At 36.6% G+C, this 25,538-nt stretch overlaps 1 protein-coding gene across 1 annotated transcript in view; it reads right to left on the reverse strand.

Annotated features, from left to right (window-relative positions):
- Positions 1-25,538, reverse strand: part of cibar1 (CBY1 interacting BAR domain containing 1) — an 86,676-nt gene that overhangs the window by 8,004 nt on the left and 53,134 nt on the right. Inside the window, exons 6-7 of the mRNA XM_039736963.1 lie at positions 21,813-21,917; positions 5,507-5,620 (exon numbers count right to left, since the gene is read on the reverse strand). Of these exons, the coding sequence (XP_039592897.1) occupies positions 5,507-5,620; positions 21,813-21,917 (219 nt within the window). The remainder of the gene's footprint in view (positions 1-5,506; positions 5,621-21,812; positions 21,918-25,538) is intronic.

The following is a 25,538-nucleotide window of genomic DNA, read 5'->3' on the forward strand; positions in this document are numbered from 1 at the left end:
GGTGCACAATGAGTTGTAAGTGGACGTAATAAGGCAGTAGTCCGGATGGAATCTGCTTTAGGGATTAGGATTGAAGACTGCCGGAAGAAGAACAATGGTGGTGCTACACAGTCGCCAGAAGAGGATCCTTTAAAGGGCTGTAACGCTCTCCTTTTGTTGTGCAGTAAAATTAAACTCATCATTATCGGACAAGTCGTCGCGTCATTGTTGGTGAGTAACCATAATTAATTTTCTACTTACAGTACTTAGTACATGTACGTATGTTTAGTGTCACTGTACACACATTTACTGTATACAATTTTTCTTGCATTGGAGGTATTTATTGCTAGTGGCCTGTCTATCGTAATGTCTGTAACATATGTGATATCGGAGACGCTCGATATCTTTAAAATAATATTTAGGTTTTACTGTATACAGTATAAACAGTGTGTTTACATACATAATTTCAATGAATCTTATCTAATATCTAAAAGAATACAAAGGGTTTATGTTGTATAACTGTGCAGGGAATATTTATAAACAGTGTGGGAGAGTTCATAAGGGCTTAAAATATATAAAAATAACAATACAAACATATGGTTTCTACTTCGCGGATTTTCACCTTTCTGAAACACAACCCCCGCGATCGAGGAGGGATTACTGTAACACATATATTAGTGACTAGCAAAATACCTGTGCTTCGCAGCGGAGAAGTAGTGTGTTAAAGAAGTTATGAAAAAGAAAAGGAAACATTTTAAAAATAACATGATTGTCAATGTACAAACCGGATTCCAAAAAAGTTGGGACACTATACAAATCGTGAATAAAAACTGAGTGCAATGATGTGGAGGTGCCAACTTCTAATATTTTATTCAGAATAGAACATAAATCACGGAACAAAAGTTTAAACTGAGAAAATGTATCATTTTAAGGGAAAAATATGTTGATTCAGAATTTCATGGTGTCAACAAATCTCAAAAAAGTTGGGACAAGGCCATTTTCACCACTGTGTGGCATCTCCCCTTCTTCTTACAACGCTCAACAGACGTCTGGGGTCCGAGGAGACCAGTTTCTCAAGTTTAGAAATAGGAATGCTCTCCCATTCTTGTCTAATACAGGCCTCTAACTGTTCAATCGTCTTGGGCCTTCTTTGTCGCACCTTCCTCTTTATGATGCGCCAAATGTTCTCTATAGGTGAAAGATCTGGACTGCAGACTGGCCATTTCAGTACCCGGATCCTTCTCCTACGCAGCCATGATGTTGTGATTGATGCAGAGTGTGGTCTGGCATTATCTTGTTGAAAAATGCAGGGTCTTCCCTGAAAGAGATGACGTCTGGATGGGAGCATATGTTGTTCTAGAACCTGAATATATTTTTCTGCATTGATGGTGCCTTTCCAGACATGCAAGCTGCCCATGCCACACGCACTCATGCAACCCCATACCATCAGAGATGCAGGCTTCTGAACTGAGCATTGATAACAACTTGGGTTGTCCTTGTCCTCTTTGGTCCGGATGACATGGCGCCCAGATTTCCAAAAAGAACTTCGAATCGTGACTTGTCTGACCACAGAACAGTCTTCCATTTTGCCACACTCCATTTTAAATGATCACTGGCCCAGTGAAAACGCCTGAGCTTGTGGATCTTGCTTAGAAATGGCTTCTTCTTTGCACTGTAGAGTTTCAGCTGGCAACGGCGGATGGCACGGTGGATTGTGTTCACTGACAATGGTTTCTGGAAGTATTCCTGAGCCCATTCTGTGATTTCCTTTACAGTAGCATTCCTGTTTGTGGTGCAGTGTCGTTTAAGGGCCCGGAGATCACGGGCATCCAGTATGGTTTTACGGCCTTGAACCTTACGCACAGAGATTGTTCCAGATTCTCTGAATCTTCAGATGATGTTATGCACAGTTGATGATGATAGATGCAAAATCTTTGCAATTTTTCGCTGGGTAACACCTTTCTGATATTGCTCCACTATCTTTCTGCGCAACATTGTGGGAATTGGTGATCCTCTACCCATCTTGGCTTCTGAGAGACACTGCCACTCTGAGAAGCTCTTTTTATACCCAATCATATTGCCAATTGACCTAATTAGTGTTTATTGGTCTTCCAGCTCTTCGTTATGCTCAAATTTACTTTTTCCGGCCTCTTATTGCTACTTGTCCCAACTTTTTTGGGATTTGTGAAATTTTGAATCAACATATTTTTCCTTTAAAATGATACATTTACTCGGATTAAACGTTTGATCTGTCATCTACGTTCTATTACAAATAAAATATTGACATTTGCCATCTCCACATCATTGCATTCAGTTTTTATTCACAATTTGTTTAGTGTCCCAACTTTTTTGGAATCCGGTTTGTAATTGTTTTGTCACTGTTATGAGTGTTGCTGTCATCAAGGATTTGATTATCTTTATTTCTTTCAATCAGGTTCGTATTTGGAGGATGTGATGTGTTCAAGTTATAGTCCGTGTTTGTCAACCGAGCTGCAGGCTATGGTCGTATATATATGGACATAAGTAGGTTCCAGTTATGACCATTACATGTAGAATTTCAAAATGAAACCTGCCTAACTTTTGTAAGTAAGCTGTAAGGAATGAGCCTGCCAAATTTCAGCCTTCCACCTACATGGGAAGTTGGAGAATTAGTGATGAGTCAGTCAGTGAGTGATCACAAATTAACTGTGCATACAGGTGCATGTCTTGATCCATCAAAATACACATGCATATTCGAATGAATATGCAAAGTTGATAGCAAGCATTTTTTTATATGTCTCTTCCTGCTTCAAATCACACAGAATCTGTGCAATATCTTTACTGAGGTAGGCTCACTTATTATAAGCATCACATACAAGTGAATACAGAAAAATATTATGTTTAAGAAGTTAACACACTGACATAAATGAGGTTTCATGTTTCCTTTTACATGAACCATAAATTCATACACAAATATATTAACTTTAATAAGTTACACATACATTAATACACTGGGATAAAAATCACATTTCTTGCTTTCTTTGTAATGAAACAAGATTTATATTTAAAAATATTCACAAGTCCTTCAAAATCAGTGGGAAAGTCATCAGAAGACACAAAAAGTTAAACCCAATAAAATTTTAATGTGCAAGACACTCATCTGTTGTTGCGCCATAGCTTGCAATTTTTTGTTATATTTAAAAAATGCTATTAAAGTATTTTGGTAACATTAACAGAACAAAGTGTGTGTTTTGTGTCTATGTAAATAACCTGTGTTAGTCAATGGCTATGTACAGTACTTTGCTGTGTCCATTGCAGCACTGAGGAGGGAGGGTGGTGTCATGGCATGGGCCAAATAACCAAATGAGTTACCCTGTGCCAGCTAGTACCACAGTCAGGCTTTGGCTTTCTGTTTATGAATGAAATATTTTGCAAACTTGTCTTCTGAGAAACTTGACAATAAGATAGAAATCAGGAAGGAGTATTTTGAAAAAAGGCTAGTTTGGAGGCCTTACTGTTTATTGGTTTAAAATTGTTAGATTAGTGGTCTTACTGTTAGCTTTATGAGTTCTTTGAGGATATTAACTACAAACAGAATGTAAACATATCATCTGAGGATAGTACTCAATACAATACTGTGTTATTTGCTTCCTTTGTTTGAACAGCATGACATTTCAGCATCAATGAAACATAGACAAAGATAAAACTGTAAATCAGGAATCATGGACAAGATTTGAATTTGTTACAGAGCACCCCTATGCACATACCCTCAGATTAATGAGAAAGTAATATTCTACACTTTGTTCTGTAGGCAAAAATCATGTGTGAAAGATGTCAGTTCACAAGCATGGTTAATAATTTTCATTTATCTTATTAAACTCCTTGGGGTTAACACTGAGCTTCACTCTAGCTTGGAATTCTACAAAATTACGGTTAATCTGAGTCAGGCTTGGGGTGATGTGTAATACGTTTTATGGTGTTAAGCTTCAGAACGTGAAACTTATGCATGATACGGCACTGTACAACAAAACCACTGAGATATGCCTTATGAATTCAGTCATGTGAAGCTTTACCATGATGCAACAGTAGCTGCATGACAAAAAAGGCAAAATAATTGTGATCAAGTGCAAGGACAGGCAACTATGAATGTTCGTGTCAGTCGAAATGTGGAAGTGACATAAACATTAACGTCAAGGAAGTTAAAACACAAATTCTTTTATTTATGGCTGGTTTACCTCAAGTAAATGATAAATGGTCAGTGCATTCCCATGTTCCAAAAAGCCATTGTGCTTGATATTTTTCCAGTAATCTAAAGCAGCCATTTACCTTGCGATATTCTTCCAATCAACTTAGACAGCTCTTTGTAAAATCTAAGCTGCAGGTGTGTCCCTGTCCTTTTTCACTGAAATAAAATATTTTCTAATACAGATTTTAAATTACTTATATTATTTCTTTATTTATGACTGAGACCATTAAATAAAATATTGCAGCAGATGGAAGCAACCTGAGTATCTGTGGGAAGGGACAATATGCATATAACACACATATGCCATTCAGCATCTCTGACAATTACTGTCACTCAATAATTTCATTTGCATGTCTTGCTTGTGCTGCATTATCTAAATTGCGTGTCATTTCCTGGTCAACCAATGCAGCTCAGGTTGATGACTGTTTCAATATTATTATAAAGGAAATTAAGTTTAAATTAAATAAAATTTGCTATTTGCATAACAATGTATTTTATTTAATGTGTGCCACTAAAAAATGACAGATGTTACAGGTGGAGCACTAATCCTGCTTATTAAGTGCTAGAGTCAGTATCAGATAAGAATTTTGCTACTCTAAATTCCCAGCCCTAGTTACGACAATATACAAAATGGAAGTGGTCCAAACTTTACGTATTTAGCAACACAAAACAAAGAGTAATGAATAGTATACGTAAAAAAATGTAAAACTTAGAAAAATGTTGCTTTGAATTTCAATAAAATTTTTAAAAGCAACATATTTGGACTGTGGAATATTTTTATAAACATCATACTCAATTCTTTCCAGTAGCTTGAGAATTATGGAAAGGCAAAAGAAAACTACTATAATAAACATTTTACAAGTTTATTTGAAAATGTAATTTTGAATTTTTTGCAAAGGTTATGCTTTGTAAGATTTGAGAGATTACAGCTTTCACAAAAACCTTTAAGAATATATGGACTAATAGCTTATTTATTTACAAAAGGTCTAACGATGCAAACTTTGAAATAGTTGAGGACAATTCTGCTTGACAAAAATACTTTAGTTATGCTTTTTAAAAACTGTATAAATATTGCCAGTTTATTTTATGAAGAACTAGTTTTAAAAGCATCTGTGGGACAAGTGTTAATAAATTTCCTTACTTAGTTACATTAACAAACTTACAAGGACTGTACTAGCTACAAAACATTGTAATGACAAGTGGTAGGTCTTTGTGAAATTACCTGGGGAAATAAAACCCTTATTTAAAAATGTTTAACTATTGGACCCCTAATGAAATAGTAAAATGTGAATATATTCTTACCTGTAGATCCTCATCTTCTTTCACATTCTGTATATGATGAAATGCAGTTGTGTAAACCTCCAAAGCCTTTGCATGGAATGCCATTTCAATAGTAACAAATTCTCCCAGGATTTTCTGCATTAAAGTCAGCACATAAAGGTTTCATAATTATGTCATCAATTGCTAATATTTACTATTAACCTACAAATATGTACAACCATGTGTTTTTTTGTGGACTAATGTCAATAAAATATACAGTAAGTAACATTCGTATACTAATACTAATAAAATACTAATAAAAAAAAAAAAAAATTCAAAGACTCAAACAAAGTCTTACTCGCTTTAAGAAACTACTTTAATCATAACATGGCAAAAAAAGCTGTAACTAGAACCAGTTAATCAATATTGGCAGTTAAACAATGTTTAAATGTAAAGATACATGCACTTAAAGGTTTGAATGCATTTTCTCATTTACCTACTGCTTTAAATAGAATATGAACTACTGCATCTATACTAATTAAAGGCAAAGTCCTCACTGACTCACTGACTCACTCACTCACTCACTAATTCTCCAACTTCCCGTGTAGGTAGAAGGCTGAAATTTGGCAGGCTCATTCCTTACAGCTTATTTACAAAAGTTGGGCAGGTTTCATTTCGAAATTCTACGCGTAATGATCATAACTGGAACATATTTTTATCCATATACTGTAATAGACTGCAGCGCGATGGCCGTGGGAGGCGGTGTTGCGTGTCGCATCATCACGCCTCCCATGTAATCATGTGAACTGACTGTGAACACAGTACATAGAAAACAAGGAAGAGCTCCAAAGAGCGCTGAAGAAAAAATGCATGCAAGCATATTCATAAGTGCAGCTACTGCGGGAACAAAGCAAGGTGTAAACCGTAAGTTTAAATTAAGTTTATAGACACGCTTCCGCTGCCGTTTGTCATGCCTACGATGGATACCATATTCGCGAGGTACACGTTTAATGAGAAGACACGAGGTATAAACGAGACTTTGGATCACTTTGTAACGGAGTTAAAATTGCTGTAGCGAGAAACTTTTAAGTGCCGGGTCTTAGCTAAAATTAAATAAAGCCGTGAACATCGTAACATCACACAAAAGAGCAGCTCACGTGAACTGACTGAACGCAGCACGAGTGATCACTTCCATGAATCAAAACTGTTCAAAAAACGCATTACACAATTGACAAGGTAGGAAAAGAATATGCTCCGAGCTGAGCTCCACAGCTAACGCGGTCTTGCGGAAGCAACTTCGTCACGCTGCCACTAAATACTCACAGAAAAATCCACAAGTTAATACACACGCCGTCTCTAGAGTTTCTTCACACTCTGAATGTATTCCTCGCATCCCCGTTATACCCTCTGATCTCCCATTTCAATTCAAATGCCTCCAATTTCCAGTAAGGCTCTGCTTCGCGATGACAAGTAATAAGTCTCAGGGACAGACCCTACAAAAGGTTGCCACTGATTTGAGGCAAGATTGCTTTTCTCCTGGAAAACTATACGTTGCATTCTCAAGAGTAAGCTCGCACAGCTTGGTCATATTACAACCGGAGTGCTGAACTGACAATGTGCTATACAAGCAGAACTATAACAATTGTAATAAACGAACAATAGCGGAGAACCCGTGGATTAAATAAAAAGGCTGCTTCCTTGCCGAGGCAAGGAAAAAGGATGGCCTTATATGTCGTTCGTTTATTAAACAGAGGAGAAGTTGTGTAAAGGCTGCTTCACAAAAAAACAGCGGAGCGCCTTATATGAGCAGGCAGTCAGCTAAAGAGAGGAATCAATAAATAACTATAATCATAATAAACGAACAAAAAATAGCGCAGAAGCCACGGATTAAATAAAGGAAATGGGTACCTGAACAGTAAAGTAAGTCTCACATAGCTACACAATAACTATGACAATCGTAATAAACGAACAATAAAACAGTACAGAACCGCAAAGCAAGGAGATAGGAACGGCCTTATGTGGCGTTCGTTTATAAAACAGCTGAAAACCTGAGTAAAGGCAGCTTCACAAAAAAACAGCACAGTGCCACACTCTGAATGTATTCCTTGCATCACCGTTATACCCTCTGATCTCCCATTTCAATTCAAATGCATCCAATTTCCAGTAAGGCTTTGCTTCGCGATGACAATTAATAAGTCTCAGGGACAGACCCTACAAAAGGTTGCCATTGATTTGAGGCAAGATTGCTTTTCTCCTGGACAACTATACGTTACATTCTCAAGAGCAAGCTCGCACAGCTTGGTCATATTACAACCGGAGTGCTGAACTGACAACGTATATTTTCCCTCAGTTTAAAAAGGTTTTCTTTTTCTTCTTAATAAAAATTTAAAAGCAGTACTTCGCTGCGAAGTGTGGGGATTTTGCTATATACAGTATATGTATGTATGCATATGTATATATATATATATATATATATATATATATATATATATATATGTGTGTGTATGTATGTATGTATGTGTGTATATATGTATATTTATGTGTATGTATGTATGTGTATATGTGTGTGTGTGTGTGTATATATATATATATATATATATATATATATATAAATAAATGACAGCAACACTCATAACATTGACAAAACAATTACATTGACAATCATGTTACGTTATTTTTAAAATCTTTCCTTTTCTTTTTCATAACTTCTTTAACACACTACTTATCCGCTGCGAAGCGCGGGTATTTTGCTAGTATAAAATAAAATAAATATAAGGTGAAATATTAGGTGAATGCTAAATACAAATTAAGAAATGCCTTTCTGAGGAAAATGCTCCTATTTTGTATCAAGGCTCTCAAACAAACAATGGTACAGAATTCTACCAGGACGTGTGCAAATTAGTGCAGAGCCTCACTGGAGCATGACCGATATGCTTTTTTGTCTTGTCAGAGTGACAGGTGAAAGCAACCAACAAGTAGCTGTTCTTTTTCTCGTTGAATATACACAATTTACTGCACTATACTGCAAATATACCTGAAAATCTGTACTTATTTGGGTTAAACCCTCACTAGAAATGTATTTCAGTATTAAATTTGAGGTTTTTCTTTGTTTTTGGAGCCACTGTTTTCAGTACAGAATTATGTATTTTTTCTGTCACCTCTTTCTTAATTCCTCCAAAAGTCATTCCTAACACTGTTGTATTTCTCCATCATTCACAGCCAACTCCCTCTATTTCTTCCATTCTTAATATTAAAATGTCCTTTGTAGCCAGCTTCTCCCTCAACTGTCAAAATCAAACTCACTATTTTAAGTATTTAAGTAAACACCCTGACTCCTATGTGCTAAAAGCAAGTCTTGGACTACAAATCTGATTTCTATAGGTCTCAATTTAAACCTTTTGGCCAAACATGTACTTTATGATGACAGTGACAGTTTAGTCATAATTTTACCATTGCAGTTCTGCAACATATACATGTCATTTAAATGAGTCAAAAAAATTGACAGCAACAACATTTATTTACATAGCACATTTTCATACATTCAAGTGATGTACATAAACTTAACATAACAAAATATAATGAAACTGAAATACAGTAATCCCTCCAAGATCGCGGGGGTTTCGTTCCAGAACCCCCCGCGATAGATGAAAATCCGCGAAGTAGAAACCATATGTTTGTATAGTTATTTTTATATATTTTAAGCCCTTATAAACTCGCCCACACTGTTAACATTATTACAGCCCTCTAGACATGAAATAACACCCTTTAGTCAAAAGTTTAAACTGTGCTCCATGACAAGACAGAGATGACAGTTCTTTCTCTCAATTAAAAGAATGCAAATAGATCATCTTCTCTTCAGGAGCAGAGAATTTCAGAGAGAGAGAGCGCCCGCAAAGGAAAAGCAAACAATGAAGAAATCAATACGTGTGCTTTTAAGTTTGCCGCAGCATTTTTTAGAGGAGCGTCAGTATATTCTAAACAAACAGCCTCTGTGCAAACAGCCCCTCTGCTCACATCTCCTCCGTCAGGCGCAGAGAAGAACAGAGAGAGAGAGCGAGATTAAAGCAAACCATCAAAAAATCAATGTGTGCTTCTGGAAGCACTGCGATAAAGCGGCATTTCTTAAAGGTGCGTCCATATCCACTAGGCAAACAGCTTCTGTGCAAACAGCACCTCTGCTCACAGCCCCTCCGTCAGGCGCAGAGAATGTCAGAGAGGGTGAGAGAGAGGCAGAGACAAGCAAACAATCGAGCACCGTGTGGGAAGCATATCTTATAGTATTGAGGAGTTTTAGTAAATATGTAATACATGCTCTGATTGGGTAGCTTCTAAGCCATCCGCCAATAGCGTCCCTTGTATGAAATCAACAGGGCAAACAAACTGAGGAAGCGTGTAGCATAAATTAAAAGACCCGCTGTCCACAGAAATCCGCGAACCAGCGAAAAATCCGTGATATATATGTTTAGATGTGCTTACATTTAAAATCCGCGATAGAGTGAAGCAGCGAAAGTCGAAGCGCGATATAGCGAGGGATTACTGTATAATGATTATCTTTACATGGGAATCTCTTGCAGTTTTGATCGTCTTATTTTATTTTACCATGTTTGTGTCTTCTATGCTTCAGTTTGAGGATTATTATTATTATCCCTGCTGCTGTTGTTGGTGTTATTTCTGGATTATGTTGGTCGGTAGACGTTAACACCAAACATCACTAGTATAAGAAAATAATATAAAACATTCAGTCATAATGAGTCTGAATATTTGTAGGTCTGTATTGTTTAAAAAAATGCCATGCCTGATGACTGCCTCGCTAGCCTCAATAGTAGGTTACTGGTCATTTATTGGTTTACAGATTCCCTGTACTTTAATTGGACTATATTTTTTGCTACACATACTGAGCTTTGTTTATTTGATTCTTGCCTTGCTGGTTATGACATTTACAGTATCTTGGAATTTAAACTTTGAGACATCTCATGATTCCATTTCCATTCAAAAACTCTGCCAACATACGCAGTTAACACTTTAATAGCATGATGCCACCAAAATGCTGACAACTGAAGCCCAGGAAATCAGTCAGGTGTTTGACTTTGGTCTCCTGCTTGAAATACCATACTAATACAGTGTTTGACCCCCTTTCACCTTCAGAACTGCCTTAATTCTATGTGGCATTGATTCAACAAGGTGCTGAAAGCATTCTTTAGAAATGTTGGCCCATATTGATAGGATAGCATCTTGCAGTTGATGGAGATTTGTGGGATGCACATCCAGGGCACGAAGCTCCTGTTCCACCACATCCCAAAGATGCTCTATTGGGTTGAGATCTAGTGACTGTGGGGGCCATTTTAATACAGTGAACTCATTGTCATGTTCAAGAAACCAATTTGAAATGATTTGAGCTTTGTGACATGGTGCATTAGCCTGCTGGAAGTATCCATCAGAGGATGGGTACATGGTGGTCACGAAGGGATGGACATGGTCAGAAACAATGCTCAGATAGCCCATGGCATTTAAATGATGCCCAACTGGCACTAAGGGGCTTAAAGTGTGCCAAGAAAACATCCCCCAAACCATTACACCACCACCACCAGCCTGCACAGTGGTAACAAGGCATGATGGATCCATGTTCTCATTCTGTTTACGCCAAATTCTGACTCTACCATTTGAATGTCTCAACAGAAATCGAGACTCATCAGACCAGGCAACATTTTTCCAGTCTTCAACTGTCCAATTTTGGAGAGCTTGTGCAAATTGTAGCCTCTTTTTCCTATTTGTGGTGGAGATGAGTGGTACCCGGTGGGGTCTTCTGCTGTTGTAGCCTATCTGCCTCAAGGTTGTGCGTGTTGTGGCTTCACAAATGCCTTGCTGCATACCTCGGTTGTAACGAGTGGTTATTTCAGTCAAAGTTGCTCTTCTATCAGCTTGAATCAGTCGGCCCATTCTCCTCTGACTTCTAGCATCAACAAGGCATTTTCGCCCACAGGACTGCCGCATACTGGATGTTTTTCCCTTTTCACACCATTCGTTGTAAACCCTAGAAATGGTTGTGCGTGAAAATCCCAGTAACTGAGCAGATTGTGAAATACTCAGACCGGCCCATCTGGCACCAACAACCATACCATGCTCAAAATTGCTCAAATCACCTTTCTTTCCCATTCTGACATTCAATTTGGAGTTCAGGAGATTGTCTTGACCAGGACCACACCCCTAAATGCACTGAAGCAACTGCCATGTGATTGGTTGATTAGATAATTGCATTAATGAGAAATTGAACAGGTGTTCCTAATAATCCTTTAGGTGAGTGTACATATACACACACACATTATATATAGGGAAGCCCAATGCTGAAATTATCTGTTTTCTGCTTCTAGACAATGTCAACAGATCTTTTTACAAAAATTGATACTTAACTGTTATATACAAACATAAAATCTATTTTATGTAGAAAAAAACATTATATATACAAAGATTTCATTTTTTTTTCTTGGACTATGACACTGGCATGGTTATGCAGACTGAAAAAAACTGTTGAAACAAAGAAGGCATATACTATAGTTTCCTTCAAAAGGTTTGGCTGGCGGAAGAAGGTAGCAATGAGACAGTTATCTTTCATTGCTGTAGCTCTCCATTTCACCAGACTGTGTGGATGATATGTGTACTTTGGCTTTCTCAATTTAGCTGATTTTGTGTGTGCAGAGAAGCACGTTAGAGTCCATGGCTGTCTCAAACAAACCAGATGTGAAAATGCCTTTAAACACGTCTTCCAAACTGCATTCAGTAAGTTCACTTGTCTGCAATAGAATCTACAGAAACAAACTGATGAAGTTCACAACTTGAAATGTATGCATTAGTGGCAGTCCCAAACAAATACAACAAAGCTCATTAATTTTTCAAACTTCTCTATGGCATTTTAAGCATTTAATTGTTGATTTAATTGATAGCTGCATCAACTAAGAGAAATTCACAGCATTTTACCATTTTTTTATTGACTGTTTCAGTTCCAAAAAATGAAAGCCATGTAGCAACTGCTTCATGTAAAAGCCCAGCACAATAAATGCACAGGTTTATTGAATGGCCTCATCATTTTTCATGTTAGGAAGTTGATTTTTTTTTCTCAATACCGTTAAAGCTTTCTCCTGCTGCTCATCTTTAGTCTTTTTCTAAGTTGCCCTATTTTACAATTAAGATTGTATTAGTTCACAAATGTATTATGTTTAGGGATAGTTCATCACACCTTCCAGGTAGGAATTTCTTTTAATATTTCTGGTGATATCGTGCTTGTGTAATTCTGTCCTATGGGAATACATGCTGAGAAAACTTTCAGCCTGTGTTTAAACATTTAAATATGCATGAAGTGTCCTGCTGGAGAGACACAGTTATATTTTGAAGTTGTTTGTGTACTTTGCAATAAACCCACTTGTCAATGAAAAGTAAAAATGGTATTTTTACATACCCAATGATGTCTTCTTTCAAAAAGAACTTAGGGGTTCATGTTGCCTGCTCTCTTTCATTAGTAAAATATTTGATTTGCAGAAGAATACAACACAACAAGTAACACATTACAATTGAGTGAATCTGCTTTTATCAAAAACGTCACCTATATTAAGCAACATACTAGTGCAGTGAAAGGCTCATTACCATTGGACAGTGGAGGTTCAAGGCATTCCAAAGATGTACAGTTGTCTATTGGTCAGTCATACTGCATGTCACAGCTGTGTGCAAAAGGCAGGAAATATATTGCTAATGCGACAATTCCTCTTTACGTACAAAGCTTGCGCTAGATTGTGATCACAGTTTTTACTCTATTGAAAACAATACATTTGCTAAAAGACTCGATGCTATGCTTGATTTGTATGTACTCCTTGAAGCAAAACAGTGTGTAATTTTACAGTTCAAGTGTCATGGGTTCAATTACCATACCTGAACACCGTCTTCTGCACATTCTCCCTATGTTAGTTTTCTGAGCAGTACTTTTTCAGTTTCAACTTGGAGTACTGGCAATGTTTCTCAGTGAACTGAGTACCATTCAGTAAGACTCTCAAGGTTTCACCTGAGGACACCTGAGACATGTGAAATACTGCACATGTCACAAACACATGAGGAGAAAAAAAAAGGTCTTTCAGTTTGTGATTTGTTCACAGTATAATTAACACACCTTCACTGAAGGGATCAATAAAGCAGTGCCATATATTTTATCTTGTTTCCAACCACACTGTCCCCCATGCCTTACATGAAGACTGTTAATTTAGCTCATCTAGGTAAAAGAGTTACTGTGTCCCTTTTCCCTGCATAGCAGTGTGGCCTAACCAATAATATTAGGTGATATTATTAGGTTATTTTTCTAACATAGATGGCCTTGGTTTGAAAAGTAACTCCAACAGACTGATAATGCACAATAAAAAATGGAACATTCACAATGATAAAGATAAACTTTGCCTGTATTCTTCATCCCTGGGACTGACAATAAGGCAAACTTTTACTTTTTTATTATTAGTTAAATCTGTAGTCTTTGTGTAAGAACTTCATTCAGCACTAAAGAAAACGGCTTCATTAACACGTAAGTAAGTTTCTTTTACGCGTTCAGCTCCATGGTATAATTCAGAATTACGGTCTATGAAAACAGCTGGCCAACACCTTCAGAGAATGCTGCAAAAGACTAGCCTCACTGTGAATATCAAGGCTTTCTCTGGCCATCAAAAGGCTTCCAGGGATGCATTAACTGCAGCCAAGAACATGCATTATGGCAGAATAATACAAAGTGGCCATGATAACCCAAACATTTTTTTCTCTGTAGTTAATAAGCTACCTCAACCTGCATCTGGCCCAATTACCTCCTCTAACTCTGAAAAATTCCTCCACTTTTTCAAAAATAAAATTAAAGATCTAAATATTTCAACTAACATAAATACATTATCCATTTATATCTTTCCATTTTCCCACTCCATCCAGCTCCTTTTCTAAATTTTCACAAGTCACATCTTCATTTGTTAATGACCTGCTTTCACTTACCTTTTCTGTCCAATGTTCTTGAACATGTTGTAGCCTCCCAACTCACTAATAATTTGATGGAACTCTTTCAGTCTGGAGTGCAACACAGCTGTTAAACTACCCTGCTTTGGGTAACCAATGATTTGATTATGACAGCAGACTCTGGACAAATCAGCATATTAATTCTGTTTGACCTCAGTGCAGCTTTGACACTGTCACATATGACATTCTACTGTCCTGAGTGGAGAACATTCCAGGTATCTCTGACATGGTCCTTCACTGGTTTAATCCTCTCTGATGAATAGGCAAGAATTTGCTAGTTCTGGTAACAGCAGGCCCAGCACAGTGCCAGTCACACAAGGAGTTTCTCAGGGTTCTGTCCTTGACTCTGTGGTCTTCTGTATCTACATGCATCCCCTTGGCCATATCGTAGGTTTGAACTGAGTTATCATTTTTATGCAGATGCTACTCAACTCTGTTTCAATGCTAAAAGTGAAACTTCATCACAGCTGTCTCAGTTCATAACTTGCCTCAGTGAAATTAAAACTTGGATGAAGCGTAACTCTTTAAAATTAAATTGTAACAAAACTGAACTGCTGTAAATTGGCACTAAAACGCAACTGAAGAAAATCAGCCCCTTTTCCGTCACTCTTGAAGGTGATCTCATTAGACCTTCTTCTAATGCAAGAAATCTTTACGTCATTTTTGATTCACCCCTTTCTTACTTTCATCCACATAAACCACATTAAGAAACCTTCTTACTTCCACTTCAGTAATATATCCCATGTTTGCTCATTCCTCTCTTTTTCTAATGCTAAGAAACTTGTCCATGCTTTTATAACATCCTGCATCGATTATTTTAACTCCCTATTGGCAGGTGCCCCTTCAAATCTTACATCACATCTCCAGTTAATTCAAAACTCTGCTGCAAGAGTCCTTATACAAACCAGCAACAGCAAACACATCACACTCATCCTGCTTCGCCTTCACTGGATCCCTGTGTCTTACAGGATCAAGTATAAAATTCTATTAATAACTTGCAAAGCTTTAAATGGCCTTGCACCAGACTATATCACTGACCTTCTCATTTGCTATACTCCTGTTTGACCACTAAGGTCTTCCAATTCTGGCAATCTTGTTGTGCCCCACTAACCTGCACTCTATGGGTGACAGGGCCTTCAGCTGTATAGCACCCAGACTTTGGAATGACCTCCTGAAATTAATTAGATCAACTGACTCCACTCGTTCTTTTAAAAAACAACTTAAAACTGATCTGTTCACAACGGCTTTTAACTTAACCTAACATTCTGCCCCTTCTTTCAGGTAAATCCCTCTGTCAAGATGCTCAGGATAATTTGTTTGAGTGAAATCACAAATCATGCAATTTGTTTAGGTATTTCTTTTACTATTGAATGTAGTTTTATACTCTGGCTTACATTTTTTTCTTTTATTCTATTTAATGCTTTGTATACCCTGTATTTATCTGTTTATTGTTCTATGCAGAAAATATTTACATCTTAAGCGCCTTGAGCCTGGGAAATGTGCCAGATCTAAATAGCAGCGTGGTGAATTGCTCGCGTACTGAAGTGACTTTAGCTGCAGGTAGAAGTCCCATTTTACTTTATGGTGCCAAGCAGAGTGCAGCAGTCTATTAGCCAGCGAAAGCACTGTGAAGAAGTTGTCTGTTGTTACGGTCCTGCCTTTGTCCAGTCTAACAGTGGTCACGGGACATCGTATCTTTGATTGCCAGTACAACAAATAGTTCTGAGCAGGCCTCAGCCACAGTGCTGCTCTTGTAAAAAGAATGGAGATAAATGTCATCCACTCAGAGAGGGAGAGGCAAGTTTGTTGTACTACATGAATGTCACTAGGAGAAGTGCTAACTTTTAAAAGTAGCCAAAATTTATACGAGGTGTTACAGACTCACATCAATTGTATGTTTTTATTATATTATAGTAATAATAATAATTAGCAGTTCATTACTCTAAATGCAGAGCACCCGGTATCGAACCTAGTACCTTTGAGTTGTAAGGCAGCAGCTCTTACCTCTACATCATTCAAGAACACGTATCAGATGCCTGTCAATTGACATTTGAGCTTTGCACTCCTCGACAGAAACATGTTTTTTTTTTTTTCCTTTGGTTATTTTCTTGAATAAAAGCGCACATGTTTATTTGACATTTGGACTTATTATGGCATATTATACACTTCAAGTCATTATTAATATGGAAAAAGTTTCTGCTTTAGGTATGTGTTCTCCATTTCTTGCTTCGCATTTCCTTTCATCCTACACTTACCCAGATGTTTGTAAACACAGAACACACATGAAATGCATGTATTCCAAATCAAGGTTATTATAGTTAACGAAAACTAAAATCAAAACTGAAACTATTGTTAAAAAAACATTTTCGTAAACTGAAATAAAATAATTAACAAAATTAAAATGAAAAACTAAAACTAAAAGAAACTATTAAATTAGCTGGAAAGACTAGCTGAAATAAAATAATAATTTACTAAAATAATTTGTTTTCATTTTTGAATGAATATTCTTGCTGTTAAGAGTTAAAAGTTTTATAAGGGTTAAAAACTACAACTGAAAGTCATCCACCACGAGCCACGGGAATATATTCATCCAGTGATCGGAAGCTGGTGATGGAGGGAGGCTGTTCACACAGAATTTGCGCTGACAGAGAAAGCTGAATATACAGGTAATGCCTGTGGAATAAAAAGTGATTTACGTGCCGCCTTTCTTTGCACTTGTGGTATATAAAGATGTAATTTAAACGCCTGTAATTGGAATGTGCTGGTCAACAAAAACTTTACTGTATGAACAGAAAAATCATGAGTAAAGAACGTTTCAGTATATTTTTCAGCTGCCTGCTTTTTGTTGTCAGTAATTCACCTGCCACTTCGCACACAAAGTATATGAAGTATAGAGTAGGTATAGTAATCATGAAAAAAATTCAACCTCGAGATTTAGATGAATCCTGTCCGAAAATACCTTTTTTTTTTTTCTTTTGGAACTACGTATATGTGTGTATAAACACGCTAACTCAAAAACGCAACTAGATGGATGGATGAAATTTGGCATGTGCTTGTTACACCAAAATTGTAGATCTGTATTAACTTTTGGGCCAAACCCATCAACTGGAAGTGGTACTTTACCTGAACACATTCTCAATTATTTTTTATTCATGCAGCTGCAGAGTCTGGTTTATTCAACTTTACTTTATAACAATTGTTCAATATATTATTAATTTGATTTAATTTGGAAAGTTTAACAGAGCTAAGCAAGCTCCTGTCAATCATGGAGAATCCACTGCATCCACTGAACAGTGTCATCTCCAGGCAGTTTACATGCATTTTTATTACTCTTTAATTTAATATTGTTTTTGTATCAGTATACTGCTGCTGGATTATATGAATTTCCCCTTGGGATTAATAAAGTATCTAAGTAAGTAAAATAAAAACTAAAAATACATGATGAAGGAAAACTAAAACTAAACTGAATTTCCAAGAAAGGTCAGAAAAAATATAGAAATAAAAACTAATATAAAAAGACAAAACTATAATAACCTTGTTCCAAATAACGACACACTGTATTATTTACCCTATACAACTCCAGGAACCTCACACGTAGATAAGGAGCCTTGGCTTGAGCGGGGAGAACTTTTTGCCCGAGCTGAGCTCCATCAAGACAGGGGATGGGACAGCAAGTTGTTTGCTGCGTGTGCTGATTGACGCATTTACAAAACAAAAGATGTTGATGGAGAGGTGTGATAGGATTTAAGGTGGGCTGAAATTACAAGAATTTTCGGTAGGCCTCAGTGATTCCAGTGTTATGGTGGAGTCTATCATGATTAGCTCTAAACACCAATCAATTCTTGTGCAAAACCTTCAAGTGTGTGCTACAAAGGTAAAGAAGAGGGGGTATTTCACCTTTAAGCATGACAATGACCCAAAGCATTTATACAAATCAATAAAGGAATGGCCCATCATAGCCCATAACTGAATCAAACTGAGAATCTGTTGGGTGATCTCAAGAGGGTTGTGCATAAGAGATGCCCAGGCAATTTGATAGATCTTGAAAATTTTTACAAGGAAGGTGGGTAAATATTGACCAAGTCAAGATATGCCAAGTTAATAGGTAAGGTGCTATGTAAATAAAATGATGATGACTATTATCATTACTCAATTAGACTAAGCACTGTAATAAACCATGTGGTGCTTCAATAAAATATGAGCTTCATGGTGTACATACTTAAACAACTTGTTTTTATTTTTCCCCAAAACAATTTCTGATTTGTATAAATTGAAATTTTACAATGAAGGTGAGAAAAGTTCTGACATAATTTATTTTGGTTTTAATTTTATACATTACACAAGTCAGCTTTTTATATATAGGTGTGCAGATTTTTTATTCTCACTTTATAAAACCTTTTATCAGTTCAAAAATGTTTTGCTTTTTATTTATTTTCATGTATTCCGTTTGTTCCCATTGATTTTAAAATGGTAGCATAAAAAGACATTTTGGTTTCTTTGGCCTGTGCGCAAATGCTTCTTCCAATATATATTATATTAAATAGATAGACAGAAATAGTGTCATTCATAATTGACATAACTGGAAAGCTGTATTTATACACCCTTAGAAGACATAAAAGTTAATAAGATGGGGCTTAGGTTAGAATATAGTTCTATAGTTGTATGTAATGAAAGTCACCATCAGATAAATATTTTCCAGCATGTACAGTATATCAAAGAACAATACAGTGAATGTATTATTTATTTATTTCTAATAGTAACTGCACTAGCATTTATCATTATTATAAAACTACAGCTCAACATGTTGCCATTTAGTTTTGAACAGTGCGTAGGTGGAAATCAAACTGTGTGCAGTTAAATATTTAAACTGAATTTGTCCATCCATCCAAAGTCAAACTCATTCTGTTTGAAATTGCATGCAACTAAATATGAAAACAATATTATATAGGAATATCTGACAGGAAGCTGACAAATAATTCTGCTACAAAAATTGAGCTATCCAGCTTTAATGCAAATTACTGTGTGGCGAATAGCTCACTCATTACAAAATAACATTCCCACAATTATGTATGGTGGTGACAATCTTATGTTGTGGGGATGCTTTTAATTGGCAGAAGATGATTCATAATCCAACAACAACATGACTGCAAATGAAAAGCTAAAGTTACCGCTGAATGTCTTAAAAAGAAGTGAAACACTATGAGTAGTCCAGACAAACCACTGCCTTAAACAGCATACAGGATTCCTGGAAATGCCTTAAAACTGCTACAATAATAATGTTACTGAAGTAATCTAAAACAGAGAAATTCTGCTGTTGTAGTGGCTAACCTGCTGTCTAGTATTATATGTAAATGAATGTAGCTGATTAAAGGAAGCTATTCTGTTCAATTCCTTCATTCTGTCATGATGCATTTAACAAGAGCACATAGGGCTTCATCAGTTTGCACATATAAAGCATGTCCATTTTGCAGTTCAGATATATCAATGGCTTAAAACTACTGTTTATCTACTAAGCATTTTCAGCAATATTTTTACACACCACACACATCAAAAACATAAGATTATTGTAGTTCTAAGAACACAGCCTAAAGGACACCAAGCATATGAGTGGGAAAACTGTTTAAAAAGTATACCGTACAATGCAGGTATCGTTCTCTAACAACACCTATTGGTAACGAATCACACAAAACATATTGCCATAAATAAAAATAAATCTTGTTCAGTTTAAATTAATCTAAGGCAAATGCTCTGTACTAGATTAAAATAGTCAGATTATGAGGGGTAACCAAAAAGCTTTGAGCTTGAAGCTTAAAGTGATATTCTATGGCAAGTATCCAATAATTACCTTCTGTATAATAAAATACCTGAGCTACAAGTCCTTAGCATTTGTGGTTTATGGAACACTTTGAGTTTCCTATTACAGAACCAAGTCAACATGGATGTCAAAATCAATAAATCTACTTCATGTATTGTCTTATTGAAAATTAAGTAGCTTTTCATAACTGAGGATGGGACTTGGAAACATTACTGACCCAAACTGCTAACAATTTTAAAAACAATGTGGGGGCCTAGTTATTCTCCTATACCAAAAATCTGAGGTGTAGACGACTAAAGAATATTTTTATTATGTCAAGAGTGTAGGCTGTTGTGATTACATACCTCAAAAGGTTCACATTACTTCACAATATCTTGCTGATTTGCTTTGGTATTTGCAGTAGTCAATCAGGAAAAAGCAGCAAGGAAACCTGTGTAGAATTCCTATTCTGCTTTATAACAATGACCCCCCACACACATTGCATGGGTTGCAAGGGTTGTTCTGCAAAACTTCAAAGTGATTCAAACAGATTACACACATGCTGTATTATCCAGACATGGCCCCATGTGATTTCCATCTGTTTCACACTGTAAAGGGTTATCTCCTTAGGATGTTCAATGCTAATGATGAAGAAGTCAGCAACAAAAAAGTGATTACACAAGCAAATTTTATTTCAGTGTTACAGAAAAGCTTTATGAAAATTCCGACAATTGTTCACAGGGATTATACCCGAAAAATAAAACTGTTTGGCTTTATTAAGTTTCTCTTAATAGATCAGTCTCACCATTTTAATCACCCCTTGTGTTTGAAAAATATACAGATAATATTTCTGGCTCTTTACTAATTTATACTGTATGTAAATGTTGAATATTCATGCATAGTTAAAGCAGCTGAACAGACCCAGATGTTTACTTGTGCAGAATATTTAAAAAAACAAAAACTATAAAGTAAACTAATTTAAATGAGATTCACATAATTCTGATGTTATTTACAGTATATGTTCCGTGTATAGAGTATATAAAATACACTGCCTTACAAAGGCAAAACATTGTTATTAAAAGTATTAGCCATTCTGCACAATCAACTTTTCTCATTCATCCCTTCTAGATAACAGTACAGGACCAATATGCACTCCCACTAATAAATTCAGACAGTTTCTATTCATTGGATGCAAGGTACAAAACAAACACTCACAATAACAAATACTGTTCACATTCTTTGCATGTCAGGTTACTGAACAGTTGGTTTTAACTGCACATAAATATTAGATGTATTCTTGTATTTGTGTTTGCATACATATATGCACATATATAAAGCATTCATTTATCTATCATTGTACATATGTTGCACTCAATATATGCTTTCTTTTCTGAGTCTGTTTTTTTTTTTGGTAATGTATCACTATTCTGAGCAGATTTGCAAGTAATAATTTTATTGTACTATGTACAAAATGACAATAAAGTCTAACAAAAATAAACAACTACAACATTGTAGAGAAAAACTCACCTTTATATCTCTTATTTTTCTCTTTTCAAAATCATCAATGGTTTCCTCAAGTTGCTGTGTTGTGCGTGTGGCATCCATTGTTGCTCTCTGAAGATCACTCTCAGCCTATCTTAAAAAGAAAACATCATGAGTGAAGCTTAATTTTAAAGTACATGTAAGCATGATCCTGTTATCAAGATCACATATGAAATGTTTATATACTTTTTTCAGACAAATTTAATTTTTTTTAATCACGTCCAAGATCCTGCTCTATTTGATTTTTCTTCATGCTATGTACTACATTATTTAATTGAACCAATAAACCTTATTTCATTGTGCTCAGCACAGAATAATGTGCCATTAAACATTCCATGTGTTTCACAAGTCATCTCTGAACTGAATAATATAAAGTATTTCTTGTTCATGTATTTGCTAACATGTGTGAGACTCATTTGAAAGAAAATGCGTGCTTTCACTGAGAACGTACCTTTGTTCTTCCACATATTTATCAAAAAATCATTAATCAAAACCTCCTTCTTCTTTCATCTGCTCCCGTTAGGGGTTGCCACAGTGGACCATCTTTTTCCATCTCCTCCTGTCCTCTGCATCTTGCTCTGTTACACCCATTACCTGCATGTCCGCTCTCACCACACCCATAAACATTCTCTTAGGCTTTCCTCTTTTCCTCTTGCCCGACAGCTCTATCCTTAGCATCCTTTTCCCAATACACCCAGCATCTCACTTATGCACATGTCCAAACCAACACAATCTTGCTTCTCTGACTTTGTCTCCAAACCATCCAACCTGGGCCGACCCTCTAATGTACTCATTTCTAATCTTGTCCATTATCATCACACCCAAAGCAAATCTTTAACTCTTGTCACCTCCAGCTCTGTAACCTGTTTTCTGGTCAGTGCTATCATCTCCAACCCATATAACATAGCTGGTCTCACTACTGTCCTGTAGACCTTCCCTTTCATTTTTTCTGATATCCGCCTGTCACAAATTACTTTTGACCTTCTTCTCCGCCTATTCCACCCTGCCTTCACTCTCTTTTTCATCTCTCTTCCACAAACCCGTTACTCTGTACTGTTGACCCCAAGTATTTAAATTCATCCACCTTTGCCAACACTACTCCCTGCATCCTCACCATTCCACTGACCTCCCTCACATTTACACACATGTAATTCTGTCTTATTCCTAATGACCTTCGTTCCTCTCCTCTCTACAACATATCTCCACCTTTTCATGGTCTCCTCAACCTGCTCCCTACTCTTGCTACAGATCACAATGTCATCAGCAAACATCACAGTCCACAGGGACTCCTGGCTAATCTCATCTGTCAATCTGTCCATCATCACTGCAAATAAGAAATAGCTCAGAGACAATCCCTGCTGTAATCCCACCTCTATGCTGAATGCATCCGTCACTCCTACCGCAGACCTCACCTCTGTCACACTTCCCTCTTATATATCCTTTACAACTCTTACATACTTCTCTGCCACTCCCGACTTCCTCATACAATACCACAACTTTTCTCGAGGCACCCTGTCATATGCTTTCTCCAGGTCATTAAAAAAATCATTAATAAAATATTACTTCTAAATATTGTTTTAATTAAAACATGCACAAACTGAAATAAAGTATGGACATAAGCTATAAAATAATAGCAAAAAGTACTGTATTTAAAAAGGCACAGATAACTGATTAAAAGATTATGTTTTCAATCATAAATATACGTCATTATATAGACTAATCACAAGATCTAAGTTCTCCTAAAATTGCTATATGAGGTACATGCTCTAGCAAGGACTCCTAAAATAATTGTAACTAACCTCTAAACAATAATTCAAATACTTCAAGGGTCACAACATTTCATTTAATGCTGAAGACTTTTTTTTTAGCATACTATTGTTAGAGCTGCTGTAGTGGGGCTCCACTGTTGTTTTGTTTCATGTCATGTACCGTAGATCCCATTATATAAGAGAATAGAAAAGAGAGAAGAGAATTTCGTCTTAGATTTTTGGCTTGGAGTTTGGGTGTCGGTTTATACAACGAGTATCGTTTCAGATTCAAGATTTCCAGCGCAATGCCGGTTTTGTCGATGAATACGGAAGTAAATAATGACGAAACCACAGAGCCATCTTTCAGATGAAGAAGTAACTTTGCATGCCGGTACTTTAAATTAAATAAAGAATTTATTCAAAAAAGTGTTTTAGTTGTTGATTTTATTAATAAAATTTATAATAAATTATTGGGAAGTTTAAAATGAAATTTTTTGTTTTGCATTACGAAACGGAAGCGGTCACGTGTGTCCGCTTGCGCGATTGTAAACAAACAACCGAGAGCGTTAGTAGCATCAGTCGGAGCCCAAATACATGTGTTTGTGGATGTAATTTCCATCATTGCAGTGATTTACCTATCTATACTAATAAAAGGCAAAGCCCTCACTCACTCACTCACTCACTCACTCACTCACTCACTCACTCATCACTAATTCTCCAACTTCCCGTGTAGGTAGAAGGCTGAAATTTGGCAGGCTCATTCCTTACAGCTTACTTACAAAAGTTGGGCAGGTTTCATTTTGAAATTCTACGCCTAATGGTCATAACTGGAAGGTATTTTTCTCCATTAACTGTAATGGAGTTGAGCTGGCAATGACGTGGGGGGGCGGAGTTTCGTGTGACATCATCACGCCTCTCCGTAATCACGTGAACTGACTGTCAACGCAGTGCGTAGAAAACCAGGAAGACCACCAAAAGCCTTAAGAAAACATGCATTATATAATTGAGAAGGCAGCGAAACAATAAGAAGCGGCGAGTGACATATACTACCATATTCATGACTGCTGCTACCTCGGAAAGAAAGCAAGGTGTAAACCTAAACTTTAAATTAAGTTCATAGACAGGCTAACGCTGGCGTTTCACATGCCCACAGGTAATGCGGGATGCAAGTTTAATGAGAGGACGCAGGATATAAACGAGAGTTTTGATCACTTTGTAACTAAGTTAAAATTGTAGGTGAAGGGGTGTGCTTATGCAAATTCCGAGACTGTGTTTGTGGGGATTGACAGTTAAAGGCGGGTGGGGAGTCACGTCATCATCTCCCTCCCATTCATCTCATTTGGCTCTGAGCTGAGCTCTGCAGCTAACGCCGTCTTCGAAGCAACTTGTCAGACTGCCACCAAATACTCACAGAAAAATCCACAAGTTAATACACACGCTGTCTCTATAGAGTTTCTCCACACTGAATCCTCCAGGCACTACTTACAAAAGGTTACATTGACAATCGTGTTACGTTATTTTAAAATCTTTCCTTTTCTTAGCACAAGCACAGCTGAGAAGCTTGATGCATGTGCTCCATAGCGTTAAAAATAATGCATTTAATCACACTTTGCATTACAAGCACAGGGAGCTTTTGTCAATGCATGATTTCCTGGTACACCGATTACTTTGATCAGCGCATCCCGATTCATTTTACCCTCGCACCACCTTAGTTTGAGAAGAAGTATGAAAAATATGAGGTTAACACAGAAAAACATCACCAATTCAAGCTTTATGAATAATCGATTCGCCATCAATAATTGTTTTGGTAAAGCCATCCTCCTTCCATTTTATAATTTTTCCGCCACTAGCCGTGATTAAATGAGCGGTAAATAAAGTAAGAGCAAAGCGAGGGTGACTTATTTAGGCAGGCATATATATGACAGCAACACTCATGACAATGTCAATCATGTTACGTTATTAT

This window comes from Polypterus senegalus, chromosome 15 (genome assembly GCF_016835505.1).
Source record: "Polypterus senegalus isolate Bchr_013 chromosome 15, ASM1683550v1, whole genome shotgun sequence".
Classification (NCBI taxonomy): Eukaryota; Metazoa; Chordata; class Cladistia; order Polypteriformes; family Polypteridae; genus Polypterus; species Polypterus senegalus.